This window comes from Ochlerotatus camptorhynchus, unplaced genomic scaffold (assembly GCF_037179485.1).
Source record: "Ochlerotatus camptorhynchus isolate MF236.1 unplaced genomic scaffold, CSIRO-AGI_Acam_v1.1 ptg000002l, whole genome shotgun sequence".
Classification (NCBI taxonomy): Eukaryota; Metazoa; Arthropoda; class Insecta; order Diptera; family Culicidae; genus Ochlerotatus; species Ochlerotatus camptorhynchus.
The window spans coordinates 4,889,452-4,910,718 of record NW_027040494.1 but is presented as its reverse complement, the minus strand read 5'-3'; the positions used below and the strand labels follow the sequence as shown (position 1 = coordinate 4,910,718).

Here is a 21,267-nt window from a genome sequence, read left to right as displayed (position 1 = left end):
TAGGCATTTGTTGTCAGGATGAGTTCATTTGTTTACATCATGGCTTCACCAGAGCAAGCACGTTGTGATTCGACCCTGCACGCTTGAAACAAAAATCCCGGTATAACCGCTCCTGGCAGTTTTCGATAAAATTCCTTATTTTATACCTCGGTTGACCGGAAGAGTGCCCCGGAAGATTGTAAAATCAAAAAGAAATCTAATTCCCCCAAAAATTTCCTTGTCTGGCAAGCAATCTGCAGTTGTGGACTGAAAAAAGAAACTTTCGTTACTTTTGTAACGCAAATTTAGCAGGAGGAGTGCCTACGGAAGAGACTACTGCCTTTTTTGGAGCAGCATGAGGTGGATTGCCTAATCTGGCCGGCTGCCACTACTCAAATTCCACCAAACAGTGGTACAGTTGGTGCCGCTGAGTTGCAATTTACACGGTACGTTGATTTCTCGCTAACGTTACAACCTATCGCCTTGATTCACATCACATTATTCGATTCAAGCCATAGATAATCGAATGGCATACTTTTAAAAAATCACAATTTTTGGTTTAAATCCAGATTTTTTTTTTTCAATATTTCTATATGGACCTGGTATAAATACAAACGGCATCAAAATAAAAAAAAATAGTATGAGAAAAATCAAAATCTTGGAAAGTTTTTTTTTCACGGTGGGAACTACACAACAATTTGGATGCAACAGTTATTTCATTCCTCTTCTGAATAAGTAATTTAACGAGTGAGATGTTCCTAATCACCGTAAATTCTTGAAAAAAACGCACAGGCTTGCTGCCCAACAGGAGAGTTTGGTAAAGGAGATGATTAACCCGATCCGTGCCTTCCTCAAAATTGACCTTTGTTCGCAATTTTCACACTGCCGTCTTTAACGGAACTATCAACTCTATACTTTTATCTCCTCTTCTATCGTATAAAATGACCACTTTAAGTCTGATATTTGATGTTAAGCATCTCTAACTATGTAAATCGTCAACTTAACGCATGGAGTAATACAACATAATTAGTTAAAGTAGAAAAAAGTGTAAGTGCTGCTAAATTAGTGACAAAGGTGGTTAGTAAATAACACATAGAGATATTTTGATTCCTATCAAGCCAAATTTGGCAAAATCCTTAGGGTCTCCATAATGCCACTAGTTCCTCTACATATTCCGCGTGTAAACAAAATACCTGAGTGTACCCTTCCAGGCATTGAGAAAATGGCAGTCGAAGTTACGAAGCACAATACGCATGTAATTATTTGAAATACCATAGTAAATTTATTGGTAGTTCTTTCAATTTAAAATTAGCTGCAATGAAGCTTAAATGTTTGGTTGTATCAGCGAAAAATATAGCAATTCAAATATAAGAACTGTAACTTAACTTAAGAACTAGTGAAAATTAGGATGGGACTGAGCTTGAGCTTGAGCTTGATTGACCGCCCACGGTTGCTACTCTGTTATTGCCAGATCAGCTGTAATTACACAGAGAACCAATAGACGATGCTTGGGACTAGCAATCATCCTCAATGTGTAAAAACTGGTGATCTTAAATTAGGCAATACCAGCGCCGGCCGCGCCCGAACACAGGTCAAGAAAGGAATGGGAAGGATTATGTTGACATGACACTCGCTTTGATGGAAGCCGAGAACACCTCTGCACTTCCACGAGGAATCACTGGGATGTTGGATAAGAGGGTTGGGTTTGCAGCAGGGTTCGTTTTGGTAAACGATAAGCTGAATTGATGTCCTAACGATCATATAACGCGAAGGAGCTTGGGACTAAACCCACGGTCTTCTGTTCAGTAAGCAAAAACGTTTGCCACTAGGCAGACGAGCACCTTTTTAATCACCGAGTTGCTATTATTACCATGTAGTCATATTAAGAGATGAACTAGCCTCAGGCTAAAAATCTCTAAAATAAAGACAAAAAAAAAAAAATGTAGTCATATTAACAAATAAAACGATTGGCGAATCTTGAATGTGGATGGGCCTGAGATTAGACTCATGATGTTCTGCTCAGTAAGCAAAAACGGTTGCTCTAAGGCCACCGAGCCCCTCATATCACATAATACCGTTGCTCAAATTTTTGTATCCATTCAAACCCGGAACCAACGACAACAACGAGTTTCGCAAAATACACGATACACAAGCGATTTGACCATAAATCTCTTTGATATGTAAGGACCTGGGACCGCGTTTTTCTGCTCAGTAAGCAGGCCACTGTAACCGACGATCTTTCAAATCCGAAAACTAAAAACTACGAAAAAGTACTTAGGCCTTCATTAAGTTCCACTTTCACGCGACGTTCAATGTTTCAATTTGCTCTTTACGTATTGTTCAGGCTATAAATAGGCTCTTTGCAAAAGTTACGCGAGAAATACGCACAATCGTCGCCTACCTCGCAGAACTGGTTCCAAACGACAACAAAGGCATAAGCAACGATGGATTGTGTAGTGCTGCTGAAAAAAGATAAGTCTATTATTTTGGTTAGTGATCGTTTGGATTTGGGTCACCCCACGTTGTGTTTAGGTTAGTATTAATAAATAATACTATTTAGTCATGTAAATCACCACAGCTCATTATCTTCAGCGTTATCGGTTTTCGTTTCTGGATCTTTAGTTGCCTCTGTGATATACTTACTTGCGGCATACTATTTTGGGAGTGTATATGAGCGTGTACCATGTACGGTAGCTCATCTCTCATCGTGATGGTGGGACATAGTAGACAAATTAGAGAGAAAACAAGGAGGTATTAGTATTAGATATATGTAAACAAACAAAACAAAAGAAGAGAAGAGGAAAGAAGAGCAGACAAATAAAAAAGGGATGAAGTAGATAACAAATAAAAGAAACGTAGGCAGATTATTAGAAAAGGCATTATCCGAGACTCGGCAATCAAATGTCACTCCCGCCGAGATCTCAGCGAAACCCCCACCCCGCCGAGACCCGCACAGCCGAGCTCGGTAGAAAAAACTAAGTGTGTAGATAGATTAGTAGGAAAATAAATAAAACTACTTTATGACTCAAAGTGCAATGAATGAGCGTTAGTTTCAGGATCATTTCAGTGTTAGAGTTATGTTAGTTTTGATCCGTAATCAGCCCTGCCGACCCCTCAACATTAGTTGCAGGCAGTGGTTGTTAGATAATGCGGCACTGTAACTACTACTATTTTAGAGGTATGATTCGTCAAGTTTATACAACTCAATGTTTCAATTGAGGCAAACTATCTATCTTACAATTACAAAAGCAAACCTAAACTTACAATTATATGCAAATGCAAAATGAAACTTGACAAATCATCGTCAATCCCCTTATTCCAGGGCAGGGCCTGACGATTGGAATCTAATTTTGATCAGTGAACGGGCACCATATGGTAAATTTATCACCATGAGCCTATCTTTTCCAGCCTATCTGAACTATTTAATAAATGGAAGCCATAAGATAGGTTACGCTCCCCCTAAGAAGGCCCTCCGCATCCTGTCTCTGTCTTATCTCAAATACAAAATGCCAATGGTATGAATGTATCTATATGACGTACAATCAAATAAACCCGTAACCCACTCACCTGGTCAGGCTTCAGAATCGTCCAGTGGCCAGTTCTCTACACTCCAAGTTACCTTTTTTTCAAATTTACCGCAAATTTGATATTTTACCCATTGAGTGTTGATTAGTCACAATGAAACATTGACAGAAGTTGAGGTTACTAGTGTATTAAATAATCTAGGTCCTATTAAGGATTATATCTGAAAAATCCAAATCTGGCCAACGCCCACCCTAAACCTAAACCTGTTCTAATCCACCTGAAATGACTAACGAATGGAAGACTTTGACTACCCAGCCATGCAATAGTCTCATTCCGTGCCTTATGGCAACTTGATGATTCTATTGCGCTCATCTTCTGGCACCACCCAGGGGAGACTTGGTCCTGTACCCAATGCTTAACTTATCTCCATTCCACTCAGCTACTCGCAATTTCTTGTGATATAGTGGGCGGAATATTATTATATGAGAAAATTCAATGCAGACGTCTTTCCAAATTTGGCAGATCGACAGGTAATCGGCGAGTTACCACGATAGTTGCTATTCAACAACTCGACAACGTCCCATCGTCAACGCCTGCTATGAGAATTTCCCATTGCAGACGCCAACGAAATGACGTCATCGAGCTATCGATCAACTACCCTGGTTATCGCCTGGTACCTTATAGCACGATGCTAGGAGGCGAACCGGAAGAATCGATGAGCTACCTCCCCCTGAATATTAGGATGGGACTGATATGCGATAAAAATTCATATGGGACTGATATGCGATTATAGGCAGTATACGACTTTGTAAATATTTTGCTACTACCCCTCATACTTATTTATTTATTATACTCGTCATCGAACTTTTGTTCTTTAAATCTCGAAATCCGTAATTAGCTGCTCGGGGTCCGACATGCATGGAAAACTCCTCGATCTTAGAACTCAGGTGCATAGATTTCGAATTCTGCCAACTCAGGAGAGTCGATTTTGCTTATCAGTACTTTTGCTGCAAAAACCGCCTGGTTAATCTTCCTCCTACGTTCAAGAGTTTCAATACCCAGGATGTGACAACGATCTTTGTAGATTGGAAGGTTCGTTGGATCATTCCAAGGACGGTGGCGAAGAGCGTATCGAACGAATTTCCTCTTTCGCTATGCAAACTGTTTTATACGGACACCATATGTTTGATTTGATTTTTTGAATCCTGATGAATGTGGGCGTCTTAGTAGAATACCTGTATAATGAGAGAGAGAAGGATTAGTAATTTCCATTTAATTCCACTGACCACTACCTTATTTGCTTATCCTTGACAGATACGCGTATTTCGTCTACAATGAGCAGACCTCTTCAGTGTCTTGTACTAGACGAGTATTAGTACAAAACACTGAAGAAGTCTGCACATTGTAGACGAAATACGCGTATCTGTCAAGGATAAGCAAATAAGGTAGTGGAATTAAATGGAAATTACTAATCCTTCTCTCTCTCTCTCATTATATTGATTTTTAGATTTTGCTAGACAAAAGCGGGTCTTATGAAGGCCAGCTCTCAAGCCTCAAGGCCACATTCCAGAACGTGAGTGGAACATCACGTCAAACTATAATGTTTATTTTTTTATTTTTTTTAAATCTTTATTTTAGAGATTTTTAGCCTAAGAAACTATAATGTCTAAAATGAACCACAAACGGCGCCGGTGGTGTAGTGGTAAGCGTGATTACCTCTCACCCCAGCAGGCCTGGGTTCAATCCCAGTCGGCGCCGCCGGGATGTTCTGAGGCATAACATCTCTGATCACGCCTTCCTTCGGATGGGAAGTAAAGCCGTTGGTACCCGGTTCATGAGTTGATGGGTCGATAGGTAGGGTCCAGGCGTGGGAGCTGCCTTCCTGACACGTCGGTAGCATTGGTGCTCAGCACGGAAAACAAGATCGACGGAAAAAAACAAACCAAAGGAAAAAAAATGAACCACATGCCCCAACCAACCCCTAGAACGGCTCCCATACACTCTCAGTGCTGAATCGTGAGTTCCACCTTTTTCCATATCATTGCATGCAAAATAATAACCCAATGTAGGTCAATTTAATATGCCTAATTGAATTAGTTGTAATGATAGTGTTAACAGTAATGACAGTATAATATAGTAATTTAATAAAATGAATATTTACCTGTTAGTAATGATAGCAAAAAATCATACCATAACATGTCTAACTTCCCGAGCAAAGTCGGTTAACAAAATGAAAGCAAATCGATATTAAAGATTGCAGTTCCTATCATAATGAATACTCATTTTGATTTCAATTGTCACGACATTAGTCTGATATCATATTGTGCTTTCATTATGCAGTCAAGACATTTTAAATGAAAGCAACTTAACTTGAAGTTCTGCTGTTAACGTTTTGTTTAAAATTTAAGTTAAGCTTATCTGTCGTTGAACTAACGATTATTGTTTAATTGTTTTGTTTAACATATTTTAGGTCATTCGTAACCAACCCGAGGTGACATTTGAGCTCAAGTCTTTCAGCGTGAGAAGCTTGGATGCTAACCATTTACACCAGGCCCGTATTCAGTCAAACATTTTGAATGCAAAATCAGTAATCAAATTGATTTCATTGAAAGCAGGATTAGTTTTCCGTTTGATTCAACAGTGTAAAATTTTGCTCTCATTTTTGATGTGTTAACCGTTAAGTCAACCAAAATGAGATCAAATGGAGTATTCAAAGTAAGTTACATCATAACAGCAAATTCTGATTTCAATTTGATCTCTAACTTTGCTCGGGTTACTATCCACATTTGTTGACTAATATCTGTTCAATGTGATTTTTAATTTTAGACAATAAGTTGGTCAAATAATTACCTAAAAATGCTACCTAAATCGTTCACAACCACAGCCGGGCCACTGATGAAACCCAAAACTACAACCCCGAAAAACGTATCGGTATTTTCGAAGGCAAACACTCCGCAACCAATTCTTGCTACTGATTCTGTTCAATTGTTAGGTATCCAAATTATAGTCATTCGTAAATTTATTATTGAATATATGGATGAATTATCTATTATTGAATAACTATTATTTACCATAATTACATGAAATAAATAAAATATAAACTACAAACAGAACGTGACTCAAAAAGATATTATCACAAATGCAACTTTTAAGTTTTTCTTCCGTTATATTAAATTCACTTTGTAATCACTTTGAAAGTTGTCGTGAATCTGATCACGGCTCATTTATTGCTTCGGCATTTATATACTTATCGATCAAGCATTACAATACAGTGTGTACATGTGTTTGCGTTTTTCATATCGCGTTTTGATATTTGATCGATCAAGGGGGTTCGGACCTAATCGTCGAAAAGGAAGATAAACCGAAATGCGAATTTTACAATACCTTCCCCCATAAGGTTCAAAATCTGATACGGAATTATTAGAAATCTGTTGTAATTAATAACGAGTTAATATTACTAGCTTAGATTCTTATCTTCGAATGAATCACTTAAATTCAGAATTGTTAATCCAACTTATAATTATAATAAACGAAGCTATTCTTCTTTAATCCACAACATTCCTAAAGTAAAATTCGATTATTTGTAATACACAAACATTTCATCATTATTCTGTTTCCGGATACGGGCCGACCTTCTCACTTCGTTATCAACCTCGTTATCAGTATCCCGCGGACAATATGTAGCTTTTCGTTTCGATTTCGGAGGATCCGAAGGTTAATGCTTGAGGATGAATTTCGCTCCGTGCTGGGGGTGGTTGTAACTGTGAAGGCGGAAACCCCCGAAAAGCACACTCATCCTCGGATTTAGCTCGCATCTTCTTCGTTCCTCCGTTTCCTCTACCGAACGATGCGCCACCTTGCGCCGACGATCATCTTGACTGTCCAGATTAATCTGCCCCTGTGAGCCGAGATCAGATGGCTCCCCAACGAAATCTTTTGACTCGCTCTCAGTGTCGTATTCAACTCTCAACCGCTTGAAGTAGTCGTGAACGTTTTCCGTGTCCGAATTGTCTTCGACAAAATTTGCCGCGTTCTTCTGGCTATTTTTTAATCGGAAACAATTTTTTTGCACATGTCCTTTCTGCTTTCAAAAATCTATATATATAAAAATGAATTTGTGTCTGTCTGTCTGTCTGACCCTTATAGACTCGGAAACTACTGAACCGATTGGCGTGAAAATTTGTATACAGGGGTTTTTGGGGCCGTGGAAGGTTCTTATGATGGTTCGAGACCCCTCCCCCTTCTGTAAGGGGGAGCTCCCATATAAATGAAACAGAAATTTCTGCATAACTCGAGAACTAATCAAGCAAATGGAACCAAATTAGGCATGTGGGGGTATAAGGAGATAATCATAGGGGGTAGCCCCATAGATAATAGGGGGGGGGGGCTACGTACAATAAAGCATGCTTTTTTTTAAATCGGCGCATAAACTCAAGCTAATATTGAATCCCGAGCAAGACCGGGCACACTCAGCTAGTAAACTTATAAAAAGAAGTATGGAAATTTCTACGAAATGGTACATTCTGGGGATTGTTTTTCTCTGGAGAATGGTGCATTCTGGCCAGCAGTATTCTGGGGAACGGCTTTCAGGGTAATGTGATACAATCCACACAAAATCAAAATTGTCGATTTTGGAGCAAAACTCTCGTGACGTAACGAAGGGGAAACAGCTTTATTTATCGGATTATAGATATCGATGCCCAGCAGTAGCGACAAGACGTGTCCTTCTTGAGATTCCGCTTATTGCAGTTTCTGCATAGCCAGCTAGTATCATATTGGCGCAGTTTACTGACAACCGCCTTTCTGTTTTCGCAAGAGAAGCACTTCCTCCGAGACCTAACATTGACATTGGCACATTGCAGACAAACCCAATATTCTGAGATACTTAATCGACGGGGCATTCCTAGAATAGCAGCACGAAATGGAGATTCAACTGTAATGAATTTGTCTTTACTGGTGGCGTCCAGGTAGGATGTCGGTGAAGTATGTCCAGATTGTTCTGAAGTTTGCGTAGCAACCGATATGCACATCTTATCAATCCTTTCAAGCCGCATTATGGTCTATAGAAAAAGGGATATCAAGAACAAAGCCGTTACCAGAATTCGTGGTATATGTAACATTTACTTATGTTTCGCAAAAAAGGGGACTATCGTTGGCAAACCTTGTAAATCAGTAGGAAGGACTGGTGATATTCAAAAAATTAAGACGTTGATAGTTTTAAGATACATACATTTGGATCGTTTAATAAAAACGCCTATACATCGGATTAACCTTGCTTATCAGAATAATTGTAGTAATTCAACACAAGATTACATGAAACGGTAGTTCAAGATACTGACTCACTGACAATAGGACTCCTAAAATAATCACTGTACCAAGCCCAAATAGTTTGAACTTTTCTACTTCTCTAATCGTCAAACTTGATCGAATTAACCGACTTATCGATAAACCCTCCACGATAACCACTGCGTTTCTTCTTCGTTTTTTCGTGACGGAATGATTTACCACGTGTGTGTTTCAGTATATCATTAGCCCGTTCACCAAACGAACCACGTGCGTTTTTCTGTTAAATTTGGGAAAACATAAAAATCAATTAATCAATCCTACTCGTAGCGAATTTAATTTCCAACGAACGATTTATTGATCCCCTATGCAAGATCTTACTGAATAGGCTTCAACTCGAGGCATTTGTAGCATTTCAAATGTCTAGCAAAATTGTTTCGCTTGCACTTTGAGCACTTCCAATCACCGGGTAGCGTTGTTTTTATTCGTCGTGATTTGGATGGTGGTGCTTCGTTTGAAATTTCACCCGTAGCAGACTTGAAGGGAGCATCCTTTTGGCACGCCGAGCACTTAAATTTACGAGTACTATTGCTATGCTCACAGGCCGTGCATTTCCAATCTTTTCTCCGTCCTTTGCATTGTAGGCAACGAAGTCTATGGCTGAAATTGAGCATACTACAACCCGCGCAAGCCCATTGCTCTTGTTTGAATTTCGGATTGTTTTTTGTACATTTGTGACACTCCTTTCTGCTGGCGAAGTTAAAGGTTTCGCACGATGCACACTCCCAATATCCTCGCTGCAGAATGTTCGAATAATCAGGATTATCTTTCTGGCATTGGACACATTTTTTGTTCCAGTTGAAGTTTAAAAAATCACAGTCCAAGCAAGCCCAACTTTCTTTCAGCGATCTTTTCGAAGAAGCCAATGCCTTAATGGTTTTGCATTGGGAGCAGGTTCTCCGATCCACCTTATTCAAAGTCTGACAGATCAAACATTTCCAATCTGCATTCGGATGAGCCTCGTCTTCGTTATATTCAACATCTCTAGCGAAACTGATGAATTTTTGCTGGAAAATTGCCAAAACGAGACAAAAGATGTTTAGTAATCCCATACACAAAAAAAAGAACAACTAAATAACACCAATGGTAAGTGTCCTGATTCTTGGCCAGGGATGCTAGTGTCACTGTTAATCCCCGAAGGTTTTTTTAATTGTTCGTTTTTTTGTAAGAAATTACTGGCAGACATCTTCGTAAGCAATTTTCCAACAATAATCCGACAAGCACGAGAGGGGATCAATTAATCGCTGATTGTTATGACAGCATACCTTGCAAATGGTCAAGAATCAGTACACTTACCTTGGCATCGAAGGAGTTGTCCTGTAATCGGTCATCGATGGAGACATCCTCTTCCTTGATTCGACGGAATCGATTAACTCCACGCTTTTCGTCACTGTTAGTGAACTTTTTAATGCTACTGCCATTTCCGTTAGCTTCGAATGACTGTTCGTTCTTGTTGTTTGGTGTAGAGAACTGGAAAAGTTAGCGCAATCGTTAGGATGTTAATGATCTGGTGTACCTACACACACTGGAGAGGGACAATACGCTAGTACCCACAAATTTCCCAAAATCCATTTTTGACTCTCGAATTCTCAGATGTAAACCTTATTTCTAGAATTATTAACTTATGATCCTCAAGGCAATATTTTTTGCACACTGTTATTCTCCTTGTTCTTGCAACGACGTGATGCTGTTACTCGCACCTGGATCTAGACTCGCGTATGCCGATGATCTCTCAATTTAAACTTCGTAGTGCGAACTACTAAATCTTTTCGTTGATTTGTGCAACCGTAATAAGCTAACTGTCAGCTCCCCAAGGAGCGTGTTTATGTCTTACTACTGTATCAAACAGCCGATCATGTTCTATAATTCTATCAATGGCTGATCTACGTTGTGGTTTGATAATTGATAAAAGACGATGATGATTTGGGCCGTCCTGCCATGGCGGAGGCAGATGATACTCTAGTATGTTTATTGTATTTGTATTTCAGAGAGAGCATATGGTACAGAGAAACAGTAACAGTATGAACAAGTGATGGCATCTAACGATTGTTAAGATTGATTTATTCTACTTATAGTCAAGCCGGTAAATGTCGCTTGCATTGGCATTGCTCTTCAAATAATCGATCGGTTCGGCGACTTTAAAGTGCCTTTTGGCCACAAACTAACGTTTGACATTCTCCGTCTTGCATTGATCGCTAAAGCCAACCCTCATGTCAACAATTTCAAGAGATTTCTCGGTTCCGTACTACTTTAAAGCTGCTCATTTGAGCGGCCATTTCTGGAAAACGCTACCTTGGTATGGTTTCCATGTCAACTAACGTGGAATTTGAGGATCGACCTTCGACCGCTGCAGACTGCTGAGTTTGGACAGGATATTATCAAACAGATCGTTTCTACAACTTTGCTTCCATCGTACTGTATTCGATGCCGATAATGGCTATGGTTCGTAATTAAACGACTGTGAAAAAATCGCACTAGTTTGGAGAATCATCTTCCCGCTTTGTAAACCCGGTTGAAAAATTCTCGCTTTTTCAAATTGTTTAGTTTTAAATTTTAGTCTATGAAGACAATTTGTCAGATGAATGTGTACAATAAAATACGAATGCAAACGTCCAAAGAAGGGCCCTATTATGTATGTCGAGTCGAGCGTAAATTCTGATCACCGGTCTAATTTTCTATTATTTCTGTGACGCCACAATAGACCAGTGACCAGAAGTGACGCTCGACTCGACTTACATAACAGGGCCCTAGCATTCGAATTCTGGTTTTAAGAAGTTTACCGGAGTGCGGGATAAATAACTACTCATGCTTAAAGGAAATATTCATTATATTTGGACTAGTAGCATTCTTACTGGACATAGTAGCAGTCTTACTGGTTACAACACTCGGTCGAACTCCAGACGAAGTTGAATCTATAACCGCACTACCGTTCATATACTGACGACAACGCTCTGATGAGACAACGAAAACTCACCCCCAACCTTCTCCCCTGATCCCATTCCTCGACAATGTACCCCTCTAAACTAGGCCCGGGTAAGCCATGACTATTCTGCCCAGCTCCTACTAGAGGTAGAATCAAGTAGATTTTGTTACGAAACAATAAATTAATCGGCTCCGTGAAGCTAACGCGATTGAACCTTTCAAATAAACGAACTAGATAAAAAAAAATAAACTACAGTCCTAATCGACTATTATCTCGGTTGGGCTCTCCAAGTAATATACAATACTGACAGACGGAGTCGAGCTATGGTGCTCACTAGGTCACTGTAGCTTTACAGCTCATATTATGATTGTAAAATAGAGAACGTGTAAATACGAGACAAAAAAATTAGTTTTGCTGAGTCATTACCAAGTCTGACATCTCTTAATTCATCAAATTCCCAGAAATCACTACTAGGAAAAATGCGATCGGTCTGAATGGATCTTTAGGTCATCTAGTGCAGTTGTCCCACAGCTGTCTACAGCAGCAGTCGATTTTTTATTTCGGTGTGAACCACGCGATAGCCTGTTTTCGAGACTCGCTATTATATAGTTGCTCTTTGTTCGTTGCTAGCAGTTCGGTACCTTTTGTTGCTACGGTGCAAGATGTGTGAAGTAAAAAACACCATCAAGTTTAGCTTCAGCCACCATGATGCTAAACCAAACATCGGAGAGATTGTAAATTTCGCCAAAGCACTCGACGCGGATCCGGCTGAAATGGAAGCTGTTTATCGCATTGGTGAGGAAAGGGGAGTCTTCATAAAGTTCAAATCAGAGGAAGCGATGCTCCATGCTCTGACATACAATTCGGAGGATTTAATCTTCCATTATGCGAATGGAACGACGGCAAAGGTACGCATGTCGCATGCTGGTGAATACATTCAATATGTGCGTGTGTATGACTTGCCACCAGAGGTACCCGACAACGAGCTGGATAAAGTGCTGGGGAAATATGGGAAAATTAAACGCATCATCCGGGAGAAATTTCCAACTGATCTGTGTTTTGAGGTATATACAGGGATACGCGGTGTATATATGGATGTGAAGAAGGAAATCCCCACGTCATTACATTTCTTCAATCGCAAAGGAAATATTTTTTATGATGGCAACAAAGATAAATGTTTTCTGTGCAAGGCGGACGGACACCGGAAGCTTTCCTGTCCCAAGCGGAAGGCTCGGAAGGAACCGGAGAAGCAACTGAAGGAAAAAGGAAAGCAAAGTGAAAGAAAACAAAACAGCAGCAGTACGTATGCTGGTGTAGTGGTGGAAGGTGCGTCGCTAGTCATTAGCGACCAGGAAACGGACACGAGGTTGGAGATGCTGAATGAAAATAACGAAATGGACGTGACGACCCCGACGACCGACGAGAGTAGCGGAGAGCATGCAACGGGAAACGACGTTCAGAAGCAGCAGCAGTGATCACGATTCGGGTTGAATGAAAATGAGGAACAAATTCGGGAAAGAAAGAAGTTGCGTGCACGGGAGAAGATCGCTTTGTCGCCGCTTCGATCGCCACCCAGAAAAATCCTATGATAAAATGCATTTTTATATATATATATTTTTTTTGTATTTTGAGTACCAAAATTGGTATTCCATGTACTCGGCTCCGCTAAGTTATTTTTATAACATTTGAGCCTTCCAGATAAACAAAATGAAAAAAAAAAGGTCATCTAGTGAAAAATGGGAGGCAGAACATAGATTTCTTTTAAGAACTTTACGCACAACGAGGTAAAAACTGCAAGATTTGTAATTTTTACGGCGGTTCAAAGACATGCAAGCTTCACGAAAAGTCAGGTGAAGCCAGGAAGCCAAAGTAGTTCAGCAAATTTTATAGAATATTTCTGTCAAATTCTTAGAAGCTCGTGAATTTTAGGATTTTTTTTTAATCTAAGAAAATTGGCAAACTTCAAAGGAAATAATATACGAATATAAAAGACATTCTGGAACATGAGCATGATTGACCGCCCACGGTTGCTACTCCGTTATTGTCAGATCAGCTGTAATTACACAAAGAACCAATAGACGATGCTTGGGAGTAGCAATCATCCTCAATGTGTAAAAACTGGTGATCTCAAACTAGGCAATACCAGCGCCGGGCGCGCCCGAACGCAGGTCAAGGAAGGAATGGGTAGGAATGTGTTGACGTGACACTTGCTTTGATGGAAGCCGTGAAATCCTCTGCACTTCCACGAGGAATCACTGGGATGTTGAATAAGAGGGTAGGGTTATACGAATTTAAAAGACATTCTGGAACATCAGAGAAATTCATCGAATTTCGGAGAAATCCAAAGAAAATTTACTTCAGACAAATCTGTGGAATTAAAATAACTTCGAAGAACTTCAAAAAACGATCTTATAAATTTAGAAAATAAGTAAAAACTTCACTACAAATTTCGAAGCACTTCTGTGAGCTTCAGAAAAAATTAACAACATTCAGAGAAGTGCACAAAGCCACACAAAATTTCTTTAAATTTTTAGAAAGGTCTGCTCATATGTGAATTTATCTAAAATTGAAGAAGCTTCTCAAAGTTTTGCATATCATCTCTGACCATCATTGCATATTTCTGATATGTGTTCGGAAAAAAACTCAAAAACTCAAATCTCATGCATGAGTTTGCCTTCAAAAATTCAACGTCGCAAAAATCACCAATGAGTTTTCAGGTTCAAACATTGAATTCTTATATTATGTCAGCGCTATTAATTGTTATTACTATTGTTAGTGCATCAGGGATTGGAGAATTAACACAACATACTTTTTTTTTACTAGTTCGTTTATTTACTAGGCTCAGTCGTGTGTGACACTTTGCGGAGCCAAAAATCCGTATTTTTAACTAATATTTTAAACAGCAGTAAATCTAGGTTAGTATTGGGTACCAAATGGGTTCTTTAATTTTGAAAAATCTATCGGTTACTATACATCATCTGAAAGAGCTTCGTCTTCTGAGCACAACGATATTTTTTCGATCCCATTTACCTCCATCTCGATTTGTAAATCAAGATTTAAAGCAAAATAATCACTTCACTGTTTGACGCAAAACTCACAAATTGACAGCTCGCTCCCATACATAGTGCCATCGAGGGGCGCTAAGATGGTGATTTTAGTTAATGTAACCACACTGATTTAAAATGGTTCCAGTGCTTCAAAATTGATGAAATTTTGGATTTCAGTTCCAATTCACAAGCAGATTACGAATATGCAATTACCACAATACCCCTAAAGAACCCAATTACGCGTAGTGGGCTCGAGAACCCAATTACGCGTAGTGGGTAACAATTTCGATTGGAAGGATCTAGGTAGGAAACAGGTTTCTGAAGCCTCCTTCAGATACTACTCTCGAACGGTTGTCCAGGGGCAACTAGCACAGAAACAGGTGGATAATAAGACTGGGACACAATGGCTGAAAAATGAGTGAAAAGGAGGGGATGGTCACATCAAACTCTAACATCAGACAATCAAAGGAATTCGTAGATCGCCTGCATGTAGGGAAGATCACGGGTTCCCAACACATCTCTTACTTCACGGAAGGGTTGTCTACCTCGGGCCACTAGGGTATCCAATAGTTCAATGCCAAACTGCGTGATCGATGTTATCATAACCGGTTCTGCACCTACATATATTGCTGTCAACCTCTTCTGTAGAGATGTGCGTCTAGCGAGCAGTGCACACTGGGCCAGGAACCGAAATTAGCAAGACAAAACCTCTAGCGCATTGGGTTTGCATTATATTGAAATGGTGTCTTTGGCAAAGTTTCTTGGTTTAACATGCGCCTTCATCTGGCAGTGGAAATTAGTTCCAATTTTCTCCGCATAGATGGTGCTGCTATACTAACTTTCTTATTTTACATGCTAGAGGTTTTATGTCTTCGGCAAAATTGTAGAACATTAAAAAATATAAAAAAATGCCGAAGGACTCAAAGTTCTAGGTCTTCAAATAACAAAGATATAGTGAACATTGTAAAACTTAACTGAAATTTACGTTTTTTTACTAGTTTCCATACAAACGACAAATCCTTAATTTTTAACGCCGTTTATCTTTTAAGTCGGATAATTTGCAAGTTTTAAGGAAGAGTTCCCAATGTTTTGGGTCGATACAATCGAAATATTAGCCAAAATAGTGAAAATTACCATGATTTTTATAATCTGGTTTCTCGAAAAGTAGCAAGTTTTAGCAAAAAGTCATTTACTTTCCGAAATGTACCATTTATCATCAATCAAAGGTGAAAGCTTACCGGACATATAATTTTATATATTTGAGATATCTGAATTCATAGACTACAATGTTTATTCAAGCAGCGTTCGCCAACGCACGGCTTGCTGGCTGCATGCGATGGAAACGATGGAATATGTCTCTTATGCTTCGCTAGCTGCACGTTGGGGAACGCTGTACTTATGTATGCACAAAGCTTTTTCATGTTCATGTTCATTCTCGAACATGTAATAGAAATGATGGCAACACCGCCAGAAGATTATTTCAGAATCCAGAAATAACGGCAAGAATTACAAGAATTGAGAAGGATATCCTTCGTTGATTGGTTACAATTTTGTGTGCGCTATCTAGCAAGCTTGAAATCGACGTAAAGGCATTCGAAACCTACGCAGAAGAGACTAGAAGGTTATTTGTCCATTATTATAATTTTTACACTTTGTCACCTACGGTACACAGGATCTTGGTGCATGGACCGACAATTATAAGCCATTGTGATATTCCGATTGGTTTATTATCCGAAGAGGCGCAAGAGCGACGAAACAAATCCATTAGAAAATATCGGGAGTACCATTCTCGACAATTCAGTCGTCTTGCAAAAATCGAGGACGTATTCCATCGACTTTTGTTGACCTCTTAACCGGTGATGACAGTGCAGAAACAGTTTCCTCAAAACAAGAAAGAGCAATTTCCAGGACCCGTGGAAATGCTGATGCAATAATCGACAATACAAGAGAACAGGTAGTTGTTAGAATAAAAAAATATACTTTGAATCTAGATATCTAGAGATACATGAAGAAGCTTTGCGCATACATAAGTACAGCTTTCACCAACGTGCAGCTAGCGAAGCATAAGAAACATATTCCATCGTTTCCATCGCATGCAGCCAGTAAGCCGTGCGTTGGCGAACGCTGCTTGAATAAACATTGTAGTCTATGAATTCAGATATCTCAAATATATAAAATTATATGTCCGGCAAACTTTCACCTTTGATTGATGATAAATGGTACATTTCGGAAAGTAAATGACTTTTTGCTAAAACTTGCTACTTTTCGAGAAACCAGATTATAATAATCATGGTAATTTTCACTATTTTGGCTAATATTTCGCTTGTATCGACCCAAAACATTGGGAACTCTTCCTTAAAACTTGCAAATTATCCGACTTAAAAGATAAACGGCGTTAAAAATTAAGGATTTGTCGTTTGTATGGAAACTAGTACAAAAAACGTAAATTTCAGTTAAATTTTACAATGTTCACTATATCTTTGTTATTTGAAGACCTAGAACTTTGAGTCCTGCGGCTTTTTTTTATATTTTTTAATGTTCTACAACTTTGCCGAAGACATAAAACCTCTAGCATGTAAAATAAGAAAGTTAGTATAGCAGCACCATCTATGCGGAGAAAATTGGAACTAATTTCCACTGCCAGATGAAGGCGCATGTTAAACCAAGAAACTTTGCCAAAGACACCATTTCAATATAATGCAAACCCAATGCGCTAGAGGTTTTGTCTTGCTAATTTCGGTTCCTGGCCCAGTGTGCCGTGGTGGACAAGAAAACCAACCGGTACACATATGTACTGATACGGTCTTCAAAATCGCAACGCGTGTGAACGAATGGTGCACACCGTGTAAAGTTTTCATTTCGTTTACACGGTAAACGAAACTGAAACCAAAACCAGGCCTTGGTTTCGAAAACACAACCGAATTTATCAGCACCGCTTACACGTGTAAACGAGTTTGGGGTCGGGTGTATAGAATATCAACTACGATTCGGTTCAGTTTTTTGCAAACCGAACCTGGTTTTTGCTGAACATGGTTGGGCGAAGAAGCTGTAAATGGAGCTGCAGTGCTGCCGAATGTGCAAGTGAATTAAAGCTTAGATGATCAAAATTCAAGGTGCCAAACTGTCAAATACTGCACAATATAAGTAGAGTCGGTGTATAATGAGTCACGCCAAGAGTGAAGTCAAATCTATCTATTGAACTGTCAAACCGGCTACCTATCGTGCAAAGTAAACAAGCATTACGATGCTATGAAAGGTCCACGAAAGGTATTGCAATTAAATATAAAATATAATCGAAGAAATGATCATAAACACGCAGTGAGCATGACATTTGTCATGCGATACGTTTTGTAATGGTCAGTAATGAGAATTTCTAATATTTTTCGTTAAGATAAATTGACAAAATCACTAATTTAATGATGTACTTCAGTCGTTACTTTTTTTCCTCGCTAGAAGTCCTCTGTTACCAAGTGAAAAGAAAGGGAATCTTCCGAAAACCGTGATGCGAGTTCTCTTGCCGTGACTCATTATACACCGACTCTAAATATGAGTATTTTTGGAATCGTGGTGACATGTAGGAACCGGAAATCGATGTCTGACGCCATTTTGAAATCCAATATGGCGGCTTCTGGTTAGAGAAAATCTGGGAAATACTGTCAAATACCTCACAATATGGGTATTTTTGGTATCGTGGTGACATGTAGGAACCGGAAATCGATGTCTGACGCCACTTTGAAATCCAAGATTAGCGGCTTCCGGTTAGAGAAAAAACTGTCAACTACTGTCAAATACCCCACAATATGGGTATTTTTGTAATCTGTATGCCAGGTAGGGACTGGAAAGCGATGTCTGACGCCATTTTTAAATCCAAGATGGCGACTTACGATGAGAAAAAAAATCTGAAAATACTGTCAAATACCCCACAATATGTGTATTTTTAGAATCGGGATGACGTGTAGGGACCGAAAATCGATGTCTGACGCCATTCTAGCTGGCCAAAAATATTAAACCACCCCATCTAGTCAAAAACACTCCTTTTTCATGAATTTATAATGATTTTAGGTCAAATATGGATGGAGTCCTGTTTTTGGAGGAAGGGATTTTTAGGAAGCTTTTTTTTCAAAAATTTGTATATCGAAAAGTATTCTTCAATTTAAGATACTGTCGAAAGGACGAAGTGTTGAGAACTAAGATACTGTCGAAAGGACGAAGTGTTGAGAACAGTGTATACTATAAATAATTAAATATAAAAAACTTAAATTAAAGATAAATTTTAAATTAGTTTTTTGATAAACTTCGCAGCAAACTACACTGTCTGCATCTGTATTTTTATTTTAAGCTTAAGATAACTTTGCATGATTCCCAACGACTTTGTGTTTAACTCCTAGATGGGAAAATTAGATACTAAAATAAATTCATGACACTTATTGATATCTTTTCTATTTTACTAACAATTTTTACATATATATATTTTTTCAGTTTAATGCTGCCTATAGTTGGTACTGAAGTTTAAACAGCCCTTTTTTGACTAAATTGTGAATGCAGATCGTTATAATAAGTTATTGGAAAACTATCTGTGAAATTCAATGCAAAGGTTGACGTCAATAAAAGCAATTTTGTACATTTTTGTGTGAGATTGATCTATATTAACTCGATATCTTCATGTTACAATATATCCCAAGATTGCAAATAATCGTGGCTGATTTTTCGCAAAAAACCTTCTATCTACACGTGCCATTAATGCCCAATAAAAGACATCACAGAATATTGCAGGATATGTTCACATTCTTTCTATGATATTTAGGAATCATAGTTGAAAAACACTTAAACTTCTCTAACCGGAAGGCGCTATCTTGGATTTCAAAATAGCATCAGACATTGATTTCCGGTCCCTGCACGTCATTTCGATTCCAAAAATACACATATTGTAGGATTTTTGACAGTATTTCACAGTTTTTCTCTAAGCAGAAGCCACCATATTGGATTTTAAAATGGTGGCGGTCATAAATTGTTGGTATGGGTAAGATGTTTTGAGATAATTTTAAAATAATCATATAAAATGTAAAAAAAATTCTAGCACCACTTGCACGTCCGTAAAATATCAAGCCGAAAACACAACCACTACACAACCTTGGTTCAGTTTTGTGTTTTTCATTTTTTACATACCAAACTCGTTTACCGGTAAACGAAAACCATACATAAACCAGGGTGTCGTGTAAACGCAACTCTCGTTGGTTTACAAGCTTCGATGGAAACACAACCAGCATCTAAACCAAACACGGTGTGTAGCAGTCGAGAACACGTGTTGTGCTCTGGTGAACCGCACCGGTACTCTCGCCTTGTTGTTCACCCTAGGGGCAAGCAATAACCTTTAACTCCAACGCAGGCAAGGGCTGTAATTAAATTAATTCCAGTAACTACTGCTTTAATTACATTATTTACACAGAGTAGAACATTAACTACTTTTTAAGTCAATTAATTACAGTTGAAATTTCGTAATTAAAGTACGTAAATTACATTAAGTACGGATAGTTAATTTTAATTACCGTCAGTACTACTTCAAAACGCATTCATTACTTTAAGTACTTTTAATTGAATTTTAACTTCAATAAACCGATTCTTTGTATTGCGTGCCTCTCGTGTTCACCCACCTTTGCGAGAGAGTCTGCCTTCTCATTGCCTGAGATTGAGCAATGTGAGGGGGCCCATACAAAGGTAATCATATATGATCTTTCGACCAGCAAACTCATATGCTCCCTTACCTTTGAGAGGAAATAAGATGAGTGCCTACCTTGTTTCATCGACCGAATAGCTCAGCAACATAAACGGTACAAGGTTCCTGAAGTTTCCAGAGGGCGGTTGAGTATTCATTGAAGACACTGAAGCCAGTGGATTCATCAATGCGTGATCCATCAGTGAAAAATCTAGGCTAACATTTGAAAAGGGCGTAACTCCATAATGTAAACAATCCATATTTTGCCACATATAGAAAGAACAGTTCACAAACTACTCGATAAACACGAAAAAGTAGAAGGAAATATCACTTCAAATCATCAAAAACTTTTCTTCTTACATGGCGTATTTCCAACTTTCAACTCTATGATGCATCTGGTTGTTACGCCTTGTACCAGAACTACGAATTATATTGTTTTAATAGCCAAACGTACTAGTTACGCCGGATTCATTTGAAATGCATCCTATTGATATTTCACGTGTAAACAACGAACAAAAAGACCAAAAAAAAATCTCCGTGTGTAATTCCACTCTCACAAAATTTGCAAACGAAGAACCAAGGCGGAACAACAAACAAAAAATCACGAGGGTGTATTTCCACGGCGTATCACCAGTGTTGACAGTTCAAAGGATGGAAGGTCCAAGTGGTAACAACATGTAAGAAATCTAGAGTAACATTTGAAATGGGCCTATGTCCAAAACGTAAACAAACCAGAA

The 21,267-nt window shown here is 38.8% G+C and overlaps 1 protein-coding gene across 1 annotated transcript in view; it reads right to left on the bottom strand.

The window, feature by feature from the left end:
- The window catches only part of LOC135698167 (uncharacterized), a 106,210-nt gene that overhangs the window by 78,449 nt on the left and 6,494 nt on the right, over positions 1-21,267 (bottom strand). Inside the window, exons 4-5 of the mRNA XM_065218097.1 lie at positions 11,167-11,305; positions 10,144-10,317 (exon numbers count right to left, since the gene is read on the bottom strand). Coding sequence (XP_065074169.1) covers positions 10,144-10,317; positions 11,167-11,305 — 313 coding nt within the window. The remainder of the gene's footprint in view (positions 1-10,143; positions 10,318-11,166; positions 11,306-21,267) is intronic.